This window comes from Neurospora crassa, linkage group VII (assembly GCF_000182925.2).
Source record: "Neurospora crassa OR74A linkage group VII, whole genome shotgun sequence".
NCBI classification, from domain to species: domain Eukaryota; kingdom Fungi; phylum Ascomycota; class Sordariomycetes; order Sordariales; family Sordariaceae; genus Neurospora; species Neurospora crassa.
The window spans coordinates 718888-736743 of NC_026507.1; the positions used below are offsets into that span (position 1 = coordinate 718888).

A 17856-nucleotide genomic window follows, 5' to 3' on the forward strand; every position below is an offset into this window, starting at 1 on the left:
GTCCCGTCTCTCTACTTCTGTTCCTTCCCAACTTCTCTCTTCTTTCACCACCACCTTTCCTCGGTCAACACCAAAGACGTCAAGTCAAACCCAAACCGACTCCTTTCACAAGAACACAAACCCCACTTACCTTCTCAAAGACAGCACACGTCTTGCATCTCAAGTCACCACCATCTTGAGCTTCATCACCATTATCAAGCGATGATGAACACTTCCAAAGACATCATCCCCAACATGGCCGACAAGACTAGCAGACAAGATGACTCAAGCGACGTCATCACCACTCCCAACACCTCCCTTCATTCTGTCTCTGTTCACCACCACCGCCGTGATATCCTCACCGTCAAGCCACCTTCCACCACTCACACTCACCACCACATCACCATCACCACCACTCACACTCACCACACCACCTTCAACGACAACACCGCGAACTGGCGCAAGCTAAGCCAACCCAGGGCAAGAAGATTACTTGCCCGGCATGGACCTACATATACATCCTTGACAAAGCTCGGCAGCAGCGGCAGCGGCAGCGGCAGGACTACTACCTCCCTGCACCACATCCTCGGCAGTAGAGGTAGTCATGAGAAAGGCGCTCAGGACATGTCTGGGACAGAGCTTCGTATGCATTTCGCTTCAATGGACAAGAATGCAGTCGCGGCTAGTATTGAAGAGCGGATTAGGAGTGTGGAAGTGGAACTGAATAGATTGAGAGGGGAGAGGGAAGAGATGGTGAGGGAGTTGGAGTTGGGGGATGAGATGGAGAGGGCAGGTGATGTGGATGAAAGGTGGGAGGAGGGGGGTTGTGGCGATTGGTGAGATGATTTGAGGGGGGGAAATTGGGTGGTTTGGGTAGTTTGGGTAATGGGTTTCGATGGAGAATAAGGGGTGCGGGAGTGTGGTGCGAGGAGGGTAGATGAGGACGGAAAGGGCGTGGAATGAATGGGGGAATTATGATCTAGTATCTGACTTCTGGGGAAGGAGTAACAGGTTCAAGGAGGAAATGTTGATGGTGAATTATCACGGTTATGTAGCCCAAGGGAAGTGAGGAAGGAGGCACTAATTAGCAAGTGAAGGGTACCTTGATGAACTTGAGACCGATAAATGCACAATTGTATTGCAAGATTTACGTCATTCCTGACCTGTTGCCATCGCGATACAGCGACTTTTTCTCAACTTTCAATAGTAGTAGTATGTCAAACAACAACCAACAGGTCACCCATTTGTTCCACCCTCTCTGTCTCTATTCTCCCATTCCCAGGCAGCATCCAGAATATCTCTACTGAGAAGAACCACCAGAGATGGTAATGATTTGACCTGTATCAACCCCGTTAGCATCATCATCATCATCTAAGTACCCTTCACACCGGAAGCCAGAAAACTCACCATTAACCCACCCCCCATCCTCACTAGCCAAAAACGCCACCACCCTCGCGACATCCTCCGGCACCGCACATCTTCCCAGCGGACAATGCTCCGCCATCATCTTTTCAATCTTATCCTTACCCAAATCAGGCGTTCCACCCGGGATATAATGCCACGCATTCTCCGCAAACATATCACTCTTGATGCCTCCCGGCGCCACCCCATTGACCGTGATCCCTTTATCTCCAAAATCCGTTGCAAACGCCTTCACAAACCCCTGCACCGCCATCTTGGACGCATTATACAGCGCATGGTTCCTGACCCCCATCAGCCCCGCCGCGATGCTCGTCATGAGAATCACCCGTCCGTTGCGCTCCAGGTGCTTGTAGGCCGCCTGCCCGACAAAGAACTGCGCCTTGGCGTTGAGGTCAAAGACGTAGTCGTACTTCTCCTCGGTGACGTCCTCGGTCTTGTCCCAGGACTCGGTGCCCGAGTTGGACATGACGATGTCGATGCGGCCAAAGGCCCGCTTGGCTTCGGCGAAGAGTCGGTCGATCTCGGACACGCGGCGGACGTCGGCTTGGATGGCGATGGCGCGGGCTCCGTTGTGGAGGGATTCGATCTCCTTGACGACTTCGTTGGCGGGGCCGGCGGAGGATACGTAGTTGACGATGACGGAGGCGCCGCGGCGGGCGAGCTCGAGGGCGACGCCACGGCCGATACCGCGGCCGGCGCCGGTGACGAGGGCGACTTTGCCTTCGAGGGAGGCGGTGGGGATTGAGATGGGCATTTTGGGTGATGGTGAGAGTGGCTTGTGGTGATGGGATTGGGATAATCAGTGGTCCTATAGCGTAGAATGTAGAAATCAGGGACAAGATAGGAAGAAATGAAGAGAGATGAAGAGGGGGCGTCGTCAAGGAAATGATGAAACCGGCTTTGCCATCCTATTTATTCCCAGATTGACTGACATCTGGCTGCAGTCTCTCAATCTTCCTTGCTTCTGGTTCTCCCTGCATATGCCGGCATTGCCTGTGCCAGCCCGGTTCGCTGTTGTCGGGAGTTTGGCGATAGATGAGCGGTACCAAGGGATAACGATCAAAGGGATGTTTTTAGTCAACTGAGCAAGTTCAATGTCTTGCCCGGTTCCCCCCTTTTCGGACTTTAGATGGCGGGGTTGGGGTCGGGGGTAACGGCTGAAATGAATGGACTTGCATGGGAGAGGCACATGTAACGCCGGACATCCCCCGACTACATGTCCGCAGAGCCTGGCTGTGGTCCGATCGATTCCCTCTCACGCCAGAACAACACAGTCAAGCAGTCAAAAGGTGAACTCAGAATCAGCCCACGGAAGTTCACCAGTTTCTCTGGGGAGAAGCGGAGGAGCAAAGACGGGAATGATTGAGTGCCGACTGTGTGCCATGATGCCGAAGTCGAAGATGACGGCCACAGGTGATTCGCGATGCATGCAGCCGTCTGGCAACACAACATCTGAGATTTTTGTCCAGTTGTATGCACGCCACGAACCTTGAAGAACACATTGTGACTGGGACGAGGATATGGGGTTTTGATTTGCGAGCGTCGCAATACAACCTGGGATTATTGGTACAGCTCAGTTGCAGATTCGGACGGTTCGCCATCTTACGTCCGCCTTTAAATAGCAATAAACGACGCAACTAACACTCCACGCTCATTGCTTATACAAAGAAAACATACACAATGGAAAGAAAGGTATAAGCACAACGAGAAAGAAATTGAACCATATAGCATTGACATTCGGTCACCTGATAAACTTCATAACATGCCTGAACCCATTCTCCCATCCTAGCATGTCGAATGGCCTGCTCTTCTCAGTCCACCAGCGAAAGGAGACTGCACTTGCACTTGGAACATTACAGAACGATACTTGTCAATGCAAGTGAAGATTGAGCCACACACAATGCAGGACACCAAGACCTTAAAAACAGCAACCCAAACTCCCACTGCTCTCTCCGACCATCACCTCTCAACGCACCCTGTGACCGCAGCTTTGAACCAGCGAGGTAAGCACTACACCGGTAGCCTAACCTCCCTTTCTAGTCGAGAATCCAGAGGGCGCCCGAAAATGGGTTCGGGAAGTTCGACCCGCAGCAGAAGGATGCCCTCCGGTTGGAAACCCAGCTTGTCGCCACCTGTCAGCCGTAGCTGAAACTTGATCTTGAGGCGGTTGTCCCCATCCAGCTTGCGCCGGAGGTTGCTGGCCTCTCCCGGCTGCAAAACGAGGCTGTTGTCCTGGAGGAACTGCACCCGAAGCCGCACGCTGATGACCTCTTCCGGCTTGGAAGCCAGGCTGCTGACCTCTTCCAGCTTGAAATCCGGGCTGTAGTCCCGGACCCCTTGCCGCCGAAGCCGCACGCTTCTGTCCTCTTCCAGCTGGAAATTGAGGCGGTTGCCCTCTTCCGGCTTGAGTTGGAGGCTGTTGTCCCCTTCCAGCCCGAGCCATAGGAGGCTGTCCCCATCCAGCTTGCACCGAAGGTTGCTGGCCTCTCCCGGCCGGGAATCGAGAGTGTTGTCCCGGAGAAACTGCACCTGAAGCCGCACGCTGCTGCCCCCTCCCAGCTTGAAACCCTGGCTGTTGTAGAAATCCTGGCTGCTGTCCCGGAACAACTGCGACCGAAGCCGCACGCTGCTGCCCTCTTCCGGCTGCGGCAGGCTTTTGTCTCGTAGGAGTCGCGAGTGAAGTCGTGCGCTGCTGCGCCAGTCCAGCCTGAACGCCAGGCTGTCTGACTGCAGATGGTATAGGCGGACCCCCACCAACACCTCCAGGGGCAGGCTTCTGCCAAAGCTTGAGTCTCTCCCTCCCTGTCGTCGCCGGCTGATGCCACGGCGGTGGCGCCCCCTCAAAGTACCGCCTGCCCCAATCCCTCGCTTGCTTCGTCGCCGGACCATCAGGCGGCTGCGACGTTATCTTGGTCCTTATCAACGTCTCCAGGTCGTGCAGATCTGGCCTGTCCGCCGGATCATGACAGAGACACGCAGCAACGGCGTTCACCAAGTCAAAATCGATGTGACTGTAACCACAGACGAGTAGGTCCATGCCGTATCCCCACACCTCCTTCTCTGACCCGTCTGGGTATCTCACCTCTGCCATGTTCGGCGTAGGAGGCACCTCGAACTCGCAGAGCGTGATGAGCGAGTACATGATGATGCCGACCTGGTAGAGATTCGTCCACCAGTTGTAGTTGCCCGCCGTCTTGGCGCCGGATTCGAGCGGGCCGTCCTTGACGTAGTCCCACTCCTCGGTGAACTGTTCGGGCGCGAAGATGCTTCTCTTGCCTCGCCTGCGGCACGACCAACGAAACCTGGGTGGGTCGTTGTTACCCAAAAAGGGGTGACACAGGCCGAGGTCGGCAATCTTGGCTATCGGAGTGGCGTTGTGTTCGAAACCATCATAGTCCCCGACCAGGACGTTGCTCATATCGAGGTCGAAGTGGACAAGGGTTTTATGCGAGCAGTATGGTGTTAGTTTGGGCAAGGGCATGCAGCTTTCGGATGCTTGGGGCACAATTTCGTCGCTCATATATGGGGCCTTGTACTCCTCTGGCATGAATACTCTCGGGTACGCCAGCCCTACAACGCCCTTGAAGACTGTGGTTGTGTTTTCATGTTAGTCATCGTGACCAAGATGTAGAGGGCTGAAGCTACTTACGATTGCCGAAAATATGCCAAAGAGTAAGTGGTGGAGGGTTGCCGTACATGGCAAGACCAGCGGAAATTTTTGCGACTATTTTGCGGAGATCCCCGCGGCTCATAAACTCGAGGAACAAGACCTCGTTTGTGTCCCAAAGGGCAGGAGCATCGAGCGATTGATCGCGTCTTTTACCCTTCCCCATCTTGGCCTCTTCGCCGCTGCTCATCATCATCAAGTCCGAGCCGAACGACCTTCTGGTGGCCGAAGGCACAGTACCGGGTGCCGGTTGGATAGGTTGGCCATTGGGTCGCGCAAAATAACCGGGGGGGATGCGTTGTGAGATATGCTTGGCTCCGGCAGTCCCCTTGTGGGCTTCGATCTCGTGCCTAAGGTAGCCCTTGCCGCTGTCGATGTCTATCTTGCACACGACCTTGATGACCTGGCCATCTGGGCGTTCCTGCTCAAAGAGGTTGACGACACCGAGGCCGCCCCAGCCCAGAGTCTTTATGTGGCGCATTTTGATGCGCAGAAACTGGTTTGCCAGCCATATACTTCTGGCCATTGCCCAGGGCTCCTTATCTCGTGGTCCACCACTCCCCCAATCCGCTATCTTTTTCTTACTACGCCGGATGAGACCGCTGTAATTCCCGGGGCCTTTCCAGGAAGACTTGATGGGGATTTTGTTGATGCGCGCCTTGACTCGGCGGGCCATGGTTGCCCCATCCCAGTCGCTGGGAGAATCGATTCCACGGCGACGCCACTTGAAGAAAAATTTGGTGATGTCATTGCGATAGGCACGGTGTGCTGCACTCGTTCTTTCCACGGATTTGATGATTGGGGGTTTCACTCTGGGGATATCGCGGGAGACGTTGGTGCCCTCGGTGAATTTGGGTACCGCCCAAGGATCCGCATCAGTCCCTTCAGACGACTCGTCGTTGAACATGTTGACGTTTGGAGTTGTCACTAGATCTTTTGGAAAAGTGATTCTGAGTGTGAGTATTGTTGGGCGTAGAGGCAGGTAGAATGGCCATATGGAGACCAGTACTGTGTAGTGTAGCAGTCAAGTGCTATAAGATATCGCACGTAGCTTGCGGGCCTGCAGGTGATGAGAAGGGGCTATGGCTGTCCTTGGTCCTGTTGTTCTGACATTCTTTCTCGACGAGACAAAGCAGAGTGTATGAAGCTCGAAGGGTACTGCATCATGGCTGCCGTCAAGGGGATTGAAGACACGATGGTGAACAAAGGGGGCAACAAAGAGGAAGACAATTGTGTTTCCGGTTCCGTCCACGATGTGTCGACAATGGACTGAAAAAAAAAAAAAACAAGAGTCTATTTTGAATTGGCAACGGAAGACTGTGATTGTTGGAGAGTACCGTAAGTGGTGGTCGACAATCGATGCTGAGGTGAACAGGGAGAGGGGAAGGACGGGAATAGTTAAGGAAGTGGAAGACGACGGATGGCTGTCGGCACTTGGAGCCAGCCGGTCACCATCTGTCCATCCAACTAAACTGAGTGAAATGTTGTGGGCAGAATGCTGAGTCATCACTCAGTAAATTGCTGCAAGAGGAGGAAAGCGGCAGACATGATGTTGGACTCTTGGACGCGAGTCGTTCCTGCCTCGAGAGAACAGAGAGTGTCGACGAAGAAGGGGGTTTGTGCAGTTGAAGTTGTGCAAGCGGCTGTGCACATTATGCATCCACTTACCCTAACCTAGAACTGAAGTCACGGCGAACAGTGCCCGTCGGCTACCTCTAGGCCCGCTTCAATGCCTCTCACGCCATTTGGCCAAGACCATCAATTGAATGCCGCCAGCGAACCACGATTCGACATTTTTGCCATGGCAATTCGGCCATTTTGACTGCGATTGCTTCCATCAGTATGTATTTTCCATCCCTGGATGTTAATATTCGGTGGAATATGGTTACTTACCTAGTTACTGATGATGATGTGGTAGGAAATGGTCCAACATTACCGCTCCGTCTCACTCCAAGACCTGACTCGAGAACCGGCAAGACCCGAAAAAGCCCATCGATGATCGTCGATCCAAAAGGATGGCGTTTACAGTGTATACCACCCACAAACCGACCGACGACAATGCGAACCCACGTCCGCGACTGTGAACAGCAACAGTGGAAGCATTCGAAACACGTTCGACGGCAGATACCTATGTACTGTACTATACCGTGTATACCTAAGTCGACATCCCATGGGCCGGAACATAAGACGCCAGTAGTGAAACGAGACAGGGGCCACCCAATGTCACGGCACATGGATGGAAAGGACAGGTTAGACGGGCGCCTAATGTCAGTCATTTCTGGGCCATTCCGAAACCGTCCTGTCCGCCGTCCGCCGAGACTTTTCGTTGTGCTTCAAGTCATGGGCCATGGCTCCTCGGTGACGTTGTTGTGGTTATTAGCGAACATGGAAGCTCCAGGTGGTTCCGACTACCTAATCTACACTACATACTCCAGGCCTCGGATCTTCATCATGCTGGCGATCCCCAAGTTCCATCCATCCATCCATCCATCCAACACAGTCCAGTCCGGTTCAATGGTGCCGTGAGCGAGAGCGGCTCCATCCTCTAGCGTGGTGCCACTTTTCAAGGGCTTCTCATCTTACGATTGGCCAATCGCCCCAGAGCTCAGGTGCCTGGCCGTGCTTGGAGCTGGGAGTTGTCCCTGGCAACAACACTCGATGGGGGCGCACGAAAACAAAAATCCGAGCCAACAGTGGACATCGACAAGGGGGCCTTGGAGGGCGTCCGGTCGGCAAGTGAACGAATGTGTGGTCAGCACGCACACCACTGGCACCGCCCTGACCAAGACGTCTCGTGAGGGCCTTGGCTCATCCCCGGCAAACGCCCCAATCAAACCCACTCTTGCCATTCAGCTTGGATCCCCGTTCGTCTGTTTCGTTTTACCACTCAGCTGTGTTGCTGTGTTGTTGTGATAAGACAACGGCGCATGTGTGTGTGTGCTGGCTGGCTGGCTGCTGCATCCTCCAACTGCAACCCATCAGCAAATTTCCCCCTCGACACTACACGATTGGTATCTGTCTCTCCATCCATCGTGTACCGTACCACTCCCTCCCTCACCAGGTAGAGAGAGAGAGAGAGAGACAGAGGTACATACACACCGAGTATCCACACAGAGCCCGTAACGCGTCCAGTCGCGAGCCAGTGGGCTCTATAGGACCAGACAGGCTACTTTACCTAGGTAGGTAGACGACCGACGGAGAAGCCCTGCAGCCAGACAGACGCCAGACACCAGGGAGCGGCGGCCGTTCGTAGAGTGCCTGCATCGCCAGGCATTGCACCATCCGCTCGCGTGGCCATCCCGTCCAGCATCATCGCATCGCCTTGCACACGGGGCATCGAGACATCATCCCGACATCATCCCACCTCGATACTGTTCTGAGCCCAAGCGCGCGACGAGATTCGCTAGGTCGTCCGGCTTGCGCGTGCGTGAGGTAAGGCTGACACTGCACCTACTCCAAGCTGCTGCCCACATGGCTCACACGGACCCGGACGCGCACATCAACAGTGCAGGGGGACTGCAAGGAAAACAAACAGCTGACAGCTCTTTGCTTCAATCAACAGTCTACCCGGGAACGATACCATTCACCTAATACCTACATCCTCGTCTGGCTCAGTCCTCTGCGCAAATACGATCGCTACGACGACGACGACGACGACGACAACGAAGAAGAAGAAGAAGAAGACGACGACGACGACGACTCCCTCTACTCTACTAGTCTATCGCTACCATACCCAACAATGATGTCGAATCCTCCTCTATCCGGCGTCACTCGCCCACGGCAGCGGCTACATCGGCGTCAAAATTCGACTCCATCCGCCTTCGAAGCTGTCAAAATCGCTCCCTTGCCGACTTTTCCACAACAACAGCATCAACGCCCTCACATGGGCCATCGACGAGGCGTTAGCCTGGATACTCGGCGTCACCCTCTCATGTCTTCAACAATCACAACCACGTCCCATCAAGACTACTCAACCCTCGTCAGCACGACGGGCCCAGACACAGGAATACCCACGAGTCTGCCAGCGGCACCACAGGATATCCTAGCACAGCAGCAACACCAGGCGCACCTTATAGCACGCCCTAGCTCCAGCCAAACCGACTACAGTGACCTGTCGAGTGACAGCGGCGACTCGTTTCTACTATCGCCCCATGGCACACCACATCAACGAAACCACTTCATGGATGGATTGGCCTCGCAGGGCCCGATACCCGAACTGTCCCTGTCCTACGATACCTACATAGATCCCAACTTTGACGCTATGATGAAGAGGAACCAGGTCAGCTATGACAGCAACAACAATAATGTCATGGCCTCATCGTCCTCTGCCACCCCAAATTTTGACTTCTTTGCCTCGGACGCGGCGCTCTCCACTCCGAACTTTATGAGCTTTCCGGACCAAAGCCCCGCAGGGACGGGACAAGGAGGCTGGATATCAGAGGGCGAGGCATCCAACATCCAGTTGCGCCGAGCGTCAAGGCGGGTAAGCGTTGGATTAAACAACAGCCTCATAGACAAACTTGCAAAGTACGAGCCTATGGCGAATGGACAGAGGCCAGAAACACCTCCTATGCACAATGCCGCCGGTAAGCACGCAGGATCTGACGTGTTGGGCGGGAATACTGAAGATGAGGCAGGATTCTATCCCCCAACACCCATGGAAACACCACACGATCGCTTCATGAAACAACAAGCAACACAGCAGCAACAGCATCAGCAGCAACAGCAACAGCAACAAACACTAAGGCCCAGCAGGTTTGCAGATGATTACGACGAGTCGATGGAGGAAACACTCAAACCCATACGAGGGCACCGGAGCAATCGCAACTCGGGCATTTTCCAGGAACTGCGCCAGCAGGCAGAGGCTATGGCTGCTGCTGCACCTGCAACGTCCCAAGCCGACAGCATGCCCACGACGTTCCAATCGCACACGCTTCCTGCAGCTCAAGACGAAGACTTGTTAAGGATCCACTCTGACTTCATCAAGCTGGAGCACGGTTTCACTTTCCCTGACATGGGGTCGCAGATGGGGCCACAGATCGGATCGCAGATGCAGGGACTTGGGGGGATGAGCCCTTTCGACAACAAGCCGGACCTTGGACCTCCATCAGAATATGGCGATGCTGATCCACAAGCCGCCAGTCGCCAGAGTTCAGTTTCTCCCTCGCGCCGCGGCTCCCCGCACCGACGAACCGACTCGATTGCCTCCATCGCCAGTGCTGCCAGCATTGCTAGCATCAACATTGAAGAGACCAAGACCGAAACTGGCGTGACTCTCGACGACATTGCCCAGTACATTGAAGGTCCCGATCCCGCCGATGGCAAATGGGTATGCACATACGAAGACTGTCGGAAACGGTTCGGCCGCAAAGAAAACATCAAGAGCCACGTACAGACACACCTTAATGACAGGCAATACCAATGTCCAACCTGTAAAAAGTGCTTTGTGCGCCAACATGACCTCAAACGCCACGCCAAGATCCACACGGGCATCAAGCCATACCCATGCGAATGCGGTAACAGCTTCGCGCGACATGATGCACTCACACGACACCGGCAGCGGGGCATGTGCGTTGGTGCTTTCGACGGCATCGTGCGCAAGGTGGTCAAGCGTGGCCGGCCACGGAAGAACAGGCCGGATATGGAGGAGAGAAAGGACAAGAGCGATCGCACGAGAGATCGGTCAAGGAGCCATCATTCGACCAGCAGCTCCGTCAGCAGCTTTTCAGGCTATTCCGATAGCTCGGTGCCCAACTCTCCCGGGAACGACTACGATCACATAATCGACGACGAACAGTTCCCTGGCTTGTTGGATATGCCAATGGGAAATGTTCCCAATCTGCCACCGAGCATTGTATCGGGTCATGCCGGTCATGGGCATGGTGCGATGCCTAGTTCATCGACGATGAACCCGGCTGCAGCTACCATGTCGGTATCGTCAGTGTCTTCAGCGCCCATGCCGAGCTTCGATCCGAGGGTAAATGAAGTCATGAACGTGGACTCGCCAGCATCGAGAAACTACGCCCATTCGCCGTCAGCTGTGAGTAACTATAGTCATGCAAGCCACCCGTCGATATCGATTACCGAACATCACGGACCAGGGTCGGATTTTGGGCTTCCCGGATCACAGAATGCTGCATCGCCAGCCAAGAGTGCTGTGAGTCACTATACGCCGCCGGAGTTGTCGAGTAGCTCGTCACCACCCACGCATACCCAGCAGCAACAAGGCAGTCAGGGACCAACGTACTACGATTTGGATCCTAGTCATGGTGGCATGTCCAACATTCCAGGTCCCGCCACAAGCATGGGGATGGGCGCGGCGGTCGGTCCCACACATGTCGATCCAACGAACATGCTTTTACATGGGTATGAGCACCAAATGGATCAGAACTTGATGCTCGGGAACTTGGACGGTATGACCAAATTCGAGGTTATGGAGGGGTACGACGCAGCGACCGAAGTAAATATGTTTGGAGATGCTCATGAAGGCGATGGGAGTGGCCACGATGGGAGTAATATGTACTTCGGGTCATGAGACGAGTGAGCATGAAGAGGTGGCTGTGGGTTGATCATCTGCTTTGCATCTTTTGTTTTTGGTTTGGGTTTTTGGTTTGCGCTTTTTGGTTCTTTTGTGGGTCCGCGTCGTTGGGAAGGTTAACTTAATGACTGGACATCTACCTACCTACTCTTCTGATCTGTAGAAGAGGCCTAATGCACACCGCAGGTTATTAATGGGACGGCGGCGACTGTCCGACGCGCTTCAAAAGGACAGGGAATAATCATCTCCGGTCAAACGGGGACAACGGGAAGGAAATGTACGAGTACGGTACTGATTTGGGGGTTATTCAATTTTCTTGGTTCCTCTTCCGTTGGTGTCTGGAAAATAACAAGGCGGAAAAGGGGAAGAGACATAATGGGAAGGCGGTTTAGGAGGAAAGGACGTATGGACACGAACCCTGTCGGCGTCACTTGTTTTGTTTTGTTTTGTTTACTCTATTGGAAAGGGGCGGTCAATAGGTACCTACCTACCTACCTACCTACCTAGGTACATACGTAGTAGTGTTCAATGTTTTTTTTTTTTTCTGGCTAGAGCTGTTTTGGGATAAATCAATCTTGGTCGATTTCTCCCCGTTTTGGATGAAGCTCGTATTGCCCCTGCTCGTCACTATCGTGACTTTGGCCCGTTGAATGTCTCGCATCGTTGGGTAGGTAGCACGTGGTCGTGATTGCCTCACCGGCAGCCAAGACAGCTAAACATCGATATGTGTGCACGAGCCACCTGCCTCACCTTGACATCCACTGTGTATTTACTGTGACAACACCGTGACATGGAAAGCCCCACCATCGTCGCCGACTGGACCTCACTTCGTTGGTAGTGTAGTGCCTGGGGTCACTGCAAGAGAGCTGGAGCGTCCATCAGGCACTGTCAGATTCCATTGCTGTTGGGCTCAACAACTTCCGCCCTTTTCTCATACGTCTCAACAGCAACTATCAATTTGTATCCCAAGTTCATTTCCAATCAACTTTACCTCGTACTTGAGTAGTCAACCATCATCTCCGATTCCACAACGAGCACCCCGAAACCACGCGAGCATCTCATAGCATCAAATAAAATCAACACCGACAAAAACATACCCAACTCATATTCAGTCCAGTTCAAATTCTCGACGGAGGTTCCCAGGGCAATCAGACGAGATGACGACGACACCAGATACTACCACCACACCCAAATCCAAACTCATACAACAACAACAACAACAACCCTTTGATCCCCTATCCACCACCCCAGCAACCAACCTCGTTTCTCCCCTCCCACCCGATCTAGACGCCGATGTCCTCGTTGTTGGAGGGAGAGATGTTCGGCATATTTTGTATACTGCTTATGCCGAAATTGGGGAGCATAAATTGCAAGAAAGTGGCGAGAGCAAGAGGAGGAGGGACAACAGCAGGAGGAGCAGTCTAGGTCTAGGAGAGAGCAGGAGGAGGAAAATCGATGTTACGGTGAGTCATGAGGACAAGTACGTGGTGGCGAGGAATGTGTTGGTGTTGAGTCTTCTTTTGGGGGTGGATTTGGATGGTGCTGGAGCGGGAGGAAATGGGGAGGGGAGTGGTAATATGGAGGTGGAAAAGGATGCGGAGGAGGCGGGTGCGGAGCAAATGGATGTGGAGGAGGGGGCTGAGAAGGAGGCGGATGTGAAGGAGGGAGATGATAAGGACAAGGATGCGAAAGGAAAGGCTGCAATGGAAAAGCTCGCCAGGATATGGGACATTTACTACACCCGATTCCTTCCCGATCCCGAAACGCGCAACTTACTAGCTTCCCAGGCGGAAAAGTTATGTCAGGTATCGAAGACGATGGAGGACTGGGAGCAAGGACCATACGGCGGGACGATACACTTGGTCAACCAAAAGAGCTTGGACGCGGTGAGAGGTGTTTGGGAACAATACGCCGAAGCAGCAAGGTCAGCACTTCATACAGAGAAGGTCCGAGAACTTCATTCAGCTCTTGTCGAGGGGATGCGGTCATCGCCCGACGAGCAGCGCCAGAAGTGGGCCTTAGGCTCTTCGGTAGCGCCGTTGACTGTGCTCTTGAAGGATCAGATCGGGTTCTACGTTCAAGTGGCGTGGGAGTTTGACCAGAACATAGCCAACGCAATGATGCTGTTTCCCAACCCTACGTTTGCCGCCGGTTTGTTATCCGAACCGGATTCCGAGTCCGAGTCCGAATCGCAATCCCCGGGCCGCCGTCGTCGTCTCGCTTACCCCTCCAATGGCGTGCTGGGGTACCATCTCGCGCTGATCAAGGCTCCTCTCACCGAGCTCTCCCCGCTGCGCATTGACAGAGACGGCAACGACTTCAAGGACGGCATTGACGAGGACCCCAATGGGCACATGACAGCCCTCCGCGTAGCGATGCACCAATTCACTCAATGGTCTCTTGCCTTCCGGGAGCTGGCGGCCGCGGAGCAAAAGGGACTGACGATTCGGTTCGCGGTAGACGGCTGGTTCCCCCTTTGCCAGTCACTCCTTCACCCACCAGCCGCGGCGAAAACCAAGAAACAGTTCGACATAATCGACACTACCGACCTCTCTTCGCTTTGGGACCCCTCTGCAGCTGGAGTTCCCGACCCGCCTGGCCTTCTTGGGCTGCTGGTAGCCGCCAAGCGATTACTCAAAGACCGCGCTTCTTCGACGCTGGTTCTGGACGACGGGGACGGGCTTTCGCTAGTCGATGATAATGTTAACGGCGATGGCAACATGGACTCTAATAATTCTAGTTCTGCCCAGGCTGAGGCTTCGATTTTCGCTAACAGCACGACCGGCGCGTTTATTCTGGGTATGGCACCGGTGGAATATTGGAGTAATGCTAGTGTCAAGGCGACGGTGGATGAGTGTCTTTTGGCCGCGAGTAGTCTGTATGATGAGGATCGTGAACAACTTCAAGGGCTTGATAAGGGCCAGGAGGGTATGGCTGCGGCTGCGGCTGCTAGGGTGAAGAAGGTGGAGGAACAGGGACTGCACATTAGTAATCGGCTTTCTAGGAAACATTCTAGGTGGCTTGCTCCTGGGCGGCAGCAGCAGCACGGCGGAAAGTGGGGGAAGTCACCGGTCGTCAACGTCGATGCAAAGGAACTGGCGGAGGCGGCGTGGAGTGTTTATAAGGATTCGGTGATTTACCAGATCGAGGGTCAGCGGGTGGTGCATGAGGGGCAAGATTTGATTAAGATATCCTGGGGTAAGGGTCTGTGGCAGACCTTTATGGACTTTATCGGCGTGGTTGGTGGCCAGTTTGAGATGGATAGGGAGGAGTTCCGGCAAGCTATCATGGAAAAGATTGGCGGTAATGTCGTGCAGGATACCTTGTTGGAAAAAGTGTTGGGGGAGGTGGTGTCTGGGTCGACGACGGCAACTGAGGCGGAAGCGGATGGCTGCCCCGTGTTTACTGCCAGCTTCGACGTCACTTCGGGTACTCTCACGACCATCACCGGCCATTTGGATTTCATTACGGGAGAGGACAAGCAATTACTGGCTGATAAGACGGTCCCCATCAGTCTTCGACAGTCTTCTCCGTGGACTATCGACATTGTCTTGGGCGCCGGGACACTCGTCAAACCACTCGTCTTCCCGACTCCCGTCCTTAAAGAAGGCAGCAAAACTCGCGTCGCTCGCAAGTCAGGGTACATTGAAGTGATCGCGCCCGCGATCCTCAACCCTCTCGCTGCAAAAGTGCTAGACGAGTACATTTTCCCTACGGTCCTTCAAACCACCGAGTCATCGTCAGAGACAAGCCAGCTCGTCCCCACCACCCTCAACGCCCCCACGGTAAACCTCGACTCGCTCCCCATCCTTTCGATCTCCGACACCTCTGGACTCTCATTTCTCGGGCCCTTAGCTTCCTCCATGTATTCGCCCCGCGAACTCCACGAGCGTCAAGCCGCTTTGGAAAAGGGTCTGCCTGAAACCAGCTGGGACTCGGCAAGACTGAACCTCAAGGAGTCTCTCCATACCATGATCAATATCGCTGCCGGCCTACAAGTGGGACAGTCCGGTCTTTTCGCCCTCTGCCCCGTTTCCGGGTCCGGGTCCAGTTCATCGTCATCGGGTGGTAGGCACATCCTCATCCTCGTTTCCGCGATCCGACTCGATTGCAGCGCTCAGTCTGGTGGCGGGATAGTTATCGACGCAGCCGTGCTGCCGCTTACTCACTCTCTCCTTGCCAAAAAGAACAACAAGAACAATGACGATGATGAAGACCTCCAATCCTTCCTCGTCCTCCTCCGTACCCTCGACTGCGTCGACCTCTCCGTCACCGACGCCGAGCTCGCCCTCTGGAAATCCATCCTCCCTTCTTTTGCGGAGCGCTGCCGTACCTGGTCCCATTCCCCCTCGTCATGCGAATACGCCACCACCGGCCAGGTTCCCTTGAGCCTCAAAAATGGCGACCCCGTCCTCTGTACCTGCGGCACCGGCCATTTCCCACCCAACTACCTCTCCTTACCCCTCTGGGAGTCCGCCGCCGCGCCGCACGCCACGCGCGTGGCTATTTCCGCTCCGTATTGCTCACCTGTCGTGGAAAAGGTGGTGTTTGATCCGGTTTTGGCGAAAAAGATTGCCGAGCGCGGGCTGGAGGAGGCACTTCGGAAAAAGGAGGAGAGGTGTAGGTCCTGTGGAAAGGGGGAGGAAGAGCTGGTGGAGGAACGAAAAGCAAACGGGGGGGAGACAGCGGGGAAAACGGCCGAGGTGTTGAGGAAGTGTGCGAGGTGTTTGAAAGTCAAGTATTGTAGCGCCGAGTGTCAAAGGAGGGATTGGAAGACGCATCGGACGGAGTGTGTGGAAAGTGAGGAGCATCATCGGTAGGCTTAGTTAGGCCTGGGCCCATCAGGGAAGGGGAGGGGAGGGGAGGGGAAGAGCGAGACTGATCAGTTGAAGTTGCTTGTGCTTATTCATTAGTTCGTTGTTGAACGTATGAGTTCGATATCTCTAAAGCTTCATTAGTTTAGCTTGATAGCTCCAACAACTGAAGCTTTTGTCCCATTTGCTGCTTTATTGCTCTTGTTTGTTTGTTTGTTTTTTGACTGAAAAGTTACAAACTGTTATCGAGATGCTGCTTGGTTAATCAATGTATATGATACAGGACCGAGTATCACAAAAGCTTCAGTGACTTAGTAATTACCTTTATTTCTGTAACCTTACAAACGAGACTGGAGAGCGTGGTGGATTTCCAGGCTTGGGTGTGTATGTGGCTACGGATGGCGGCACATGAAAGGATCACGAAGTTCCTGCGGCGGGAAATGGAGGGATAGTGCGCTAGCGTGCATGCTCATCATTTCAGCAGGCATGTTGTTAGTGCATTGACGCATAAGCACCGCCAGACAAACTTGCAATCATGCAAAAGTCCATTTTGAGGGGTATTTCATCAACACTCCGTGACTCTCCCTCTCTCTCTTGTCCATTGTCTTTATGTGGCTTGGTCAAGATATCAGCTTCACTTGACATTGTCCTTGTTGTCTTGACGTCCCAAAATTACACAAACAAACATTGATGTTATTCCGATGATTCCCTTCCAAGCCGGTCACACTTCCCCGTTCACATCGCATTGTAGCTGCTACCCTCTTCGATTCCCACTACTAAGACATTCTAGACCCCGATTCAATAACAGGTCTCGGATATCCCTTCCTTTCCCTTCCCTTCCGTGCTCGAAGATCTCATCTTAGAATAGTTTATATATACACTACCTACACGTATGTACTAGTGTAATTTGCTTGTACCATTGATTGCGTGTATCATGAAATCCATTATGAAATCCATCCATCCATCCATCCATCCATCCATTCACTAACAGATCAAACAAGTACAGTGAACGGATCGCACGCAATGAATGAATAAATAAATAAGTAAATAGTACGTATCACCAAAGCCCGTCCGTCGCGTCGCATAGATAGGTAATCTCCCCTATTCTGTTGGTGTAGAGTACAGTACTATGTATATCAATGCGCGCAGTTCATCCCGTTCCCGAAGTTCCAGTTGTAAGAGTCCAATCCGGTCCGGTCATGTCATGTCTCCTGTTTCCTGTTAGTCACCTGTCACCTCGCTATCAGCTGTCACCTCGCTGTCAGCCGTCACCTGTTTGTCAGTGTCAGTGTCACACTCTCAGGTCTGTACTGCACTGTACTACACAACGGACGTCGGTTCAGTCGGTTGGCAGCAAAGCGGGCAGCAAGCATGGAAGCAAAGCAAGCGGGCAGCGGGCCGGGTAAGGAACTCCGACGGATGGATGCTAGGAACCA

General features: G+C 53.7%; 5 protein-coding genes across 8 annotated transcripts; 3 read left to right on the forward strand and 2 right to left on the reverse strand.

The window, feature by feature from the left end:
- Positions 1-234: 234 nt before the first annotated feature.
- On the forward strand, positions 235-819 carry NCU17172 (hypothetical protein; the record flags this gene model as incomplete). The annotated part of the gene is made up of 1 exon (XM_011397049.1): positions 235-819. One exon carries the CDS (start codon positions 235-237, stop codon positions 817-819), a length of 585 nt encoding a protein of 194 aa, XP_011395351.1.
- Positions 820-1090: 271 nt separating this feature from the next.
- Positions 1091-2269, reverse strand: NCU06905 (tetrahydroxynaphthalene reductase-2 reductase). Its single transcript, XM_954159.3, has 2 exons — positions 1387-2269; positions 1091-1317 (listed from the first exon to the last, which is right to left on the reverse strand). Exons 1-2 carry the CDS (start codon positions 2153-2155, stop codon positions 1280-1282), a joined length of 807 nt encoding a protein of 268 aa, XP_959252.1. The 5' UTR covers positions 2156-2269; the 3' UTR covers positions 1091-1279.
- A 657-nt stretch (positions 2270-2926) lies between these two features.
- Positions 2927-6942, reverse strand: NCU06906 (hypothetical protein). The gene is made up of 2 exons (XM_954160.2): positions 5051-6942; positions 2927-4989 (listed from the first exon to the last, which is right to left on the reverse strand). Exons 1-2 carry the CDS (start codon positions 5973-5975, stop codon positions 3425-3427), a joined length of 2490 nt encoding a protein of 829 aa, XP_959253.1. The 5' UTR covers positions 5976-6942; the 3' UTR covers positions 2927-3424.
- An 896-nt stretch (positions 6943-7838) lies between these two features.
- Positions 7839-12231, forward strand: NCU06907. 4 transcript variants are annotated; one of them, XM_011396953.1, is made up of 3 exons: positions 7922-8500; positions 8575-9654; positions 9706-12231. In XM_011396953.1, the coding sequence occupies exons 2-3, from the start codon at positions 8808-8810 to the stop codon at positions 11601-11603; spliced, it is 2745 nt and encodes a 914-aa protein (XP_011395255.1). In that variant the 5' UTR covers positions 7922-8500; positions 8575-8807; the 3' UTR covers positions 11604-12231. The 4 variants fall into 4 exon arrangements, with proteins under 4 accessions (XP_011395256.1, XP_011395257.1, XP_011395255.1 ...); XM_011396956.1 differs by having other exon boundaries at positions 8631-9654; XM_011396954.1 differs by having other exon boundaries at positions 7839-8500; positions 8631-12075.
- A 214-nt stretch (positions 12232-12445) lies between these two features.
- NCU06908 (hypothetical protein) lies at positions 12446-16602 on the forward strand. The gene has a single exon (XM_954162.2). It carries the CDS (start codon positions 12764-12766, stop codon positions 16424-16426), a length of 3663 nt encoding a protein of 1220 aa, XP_959255.1. The 5' UTR covers positions 12446-12763; the 3' UTR covers positions 16427-16602.
- Positions 16603-17856: the final 1254 nt, after the last annotated feature.

Coding starts and splice junctions, on each gene's coding strand:
- NCU06908 (XM_954162.2), top strand. CDS start 12,764: ATGACGACGACACCAGATACTACCACCACACCCAAATCCAAACTCATA.
- NCU06906 (XM_954160.2), bottom strand. CDS start 5,975: ATGTTCAACGACGAGTCGTCTGAAGGGACTGATGCGGATCCTTGGGCG. Junction 4,990..5,050: donor TTGGCATATTTTCGGCAATC/GTAAGTAGCTTC, acceptor ACACAACCACAG/TCTTCAAGGGCGTTGTAGGG.
- NCU06905 (XM_954159.3), bottom strand. CDS start 2,155: ATGCCCATCTCAATCCCCACCGCCTCCCTCGAAGGCAAAGTCGCCCTC. Junction 1,318..1,386: donor GGATGGGGGGTGGGTTAATG/GTGAGTTTTCTG, acceptor GGGTTGATACAG/GTCAAATCATTACCATCTCT.
- NCU06907 (XM_011396954.1), top strand. CDS start 8,808: ATGATGTCGAATCCTCCTCTATCCGGCGTCACTCGCCCACGGCAGCGG.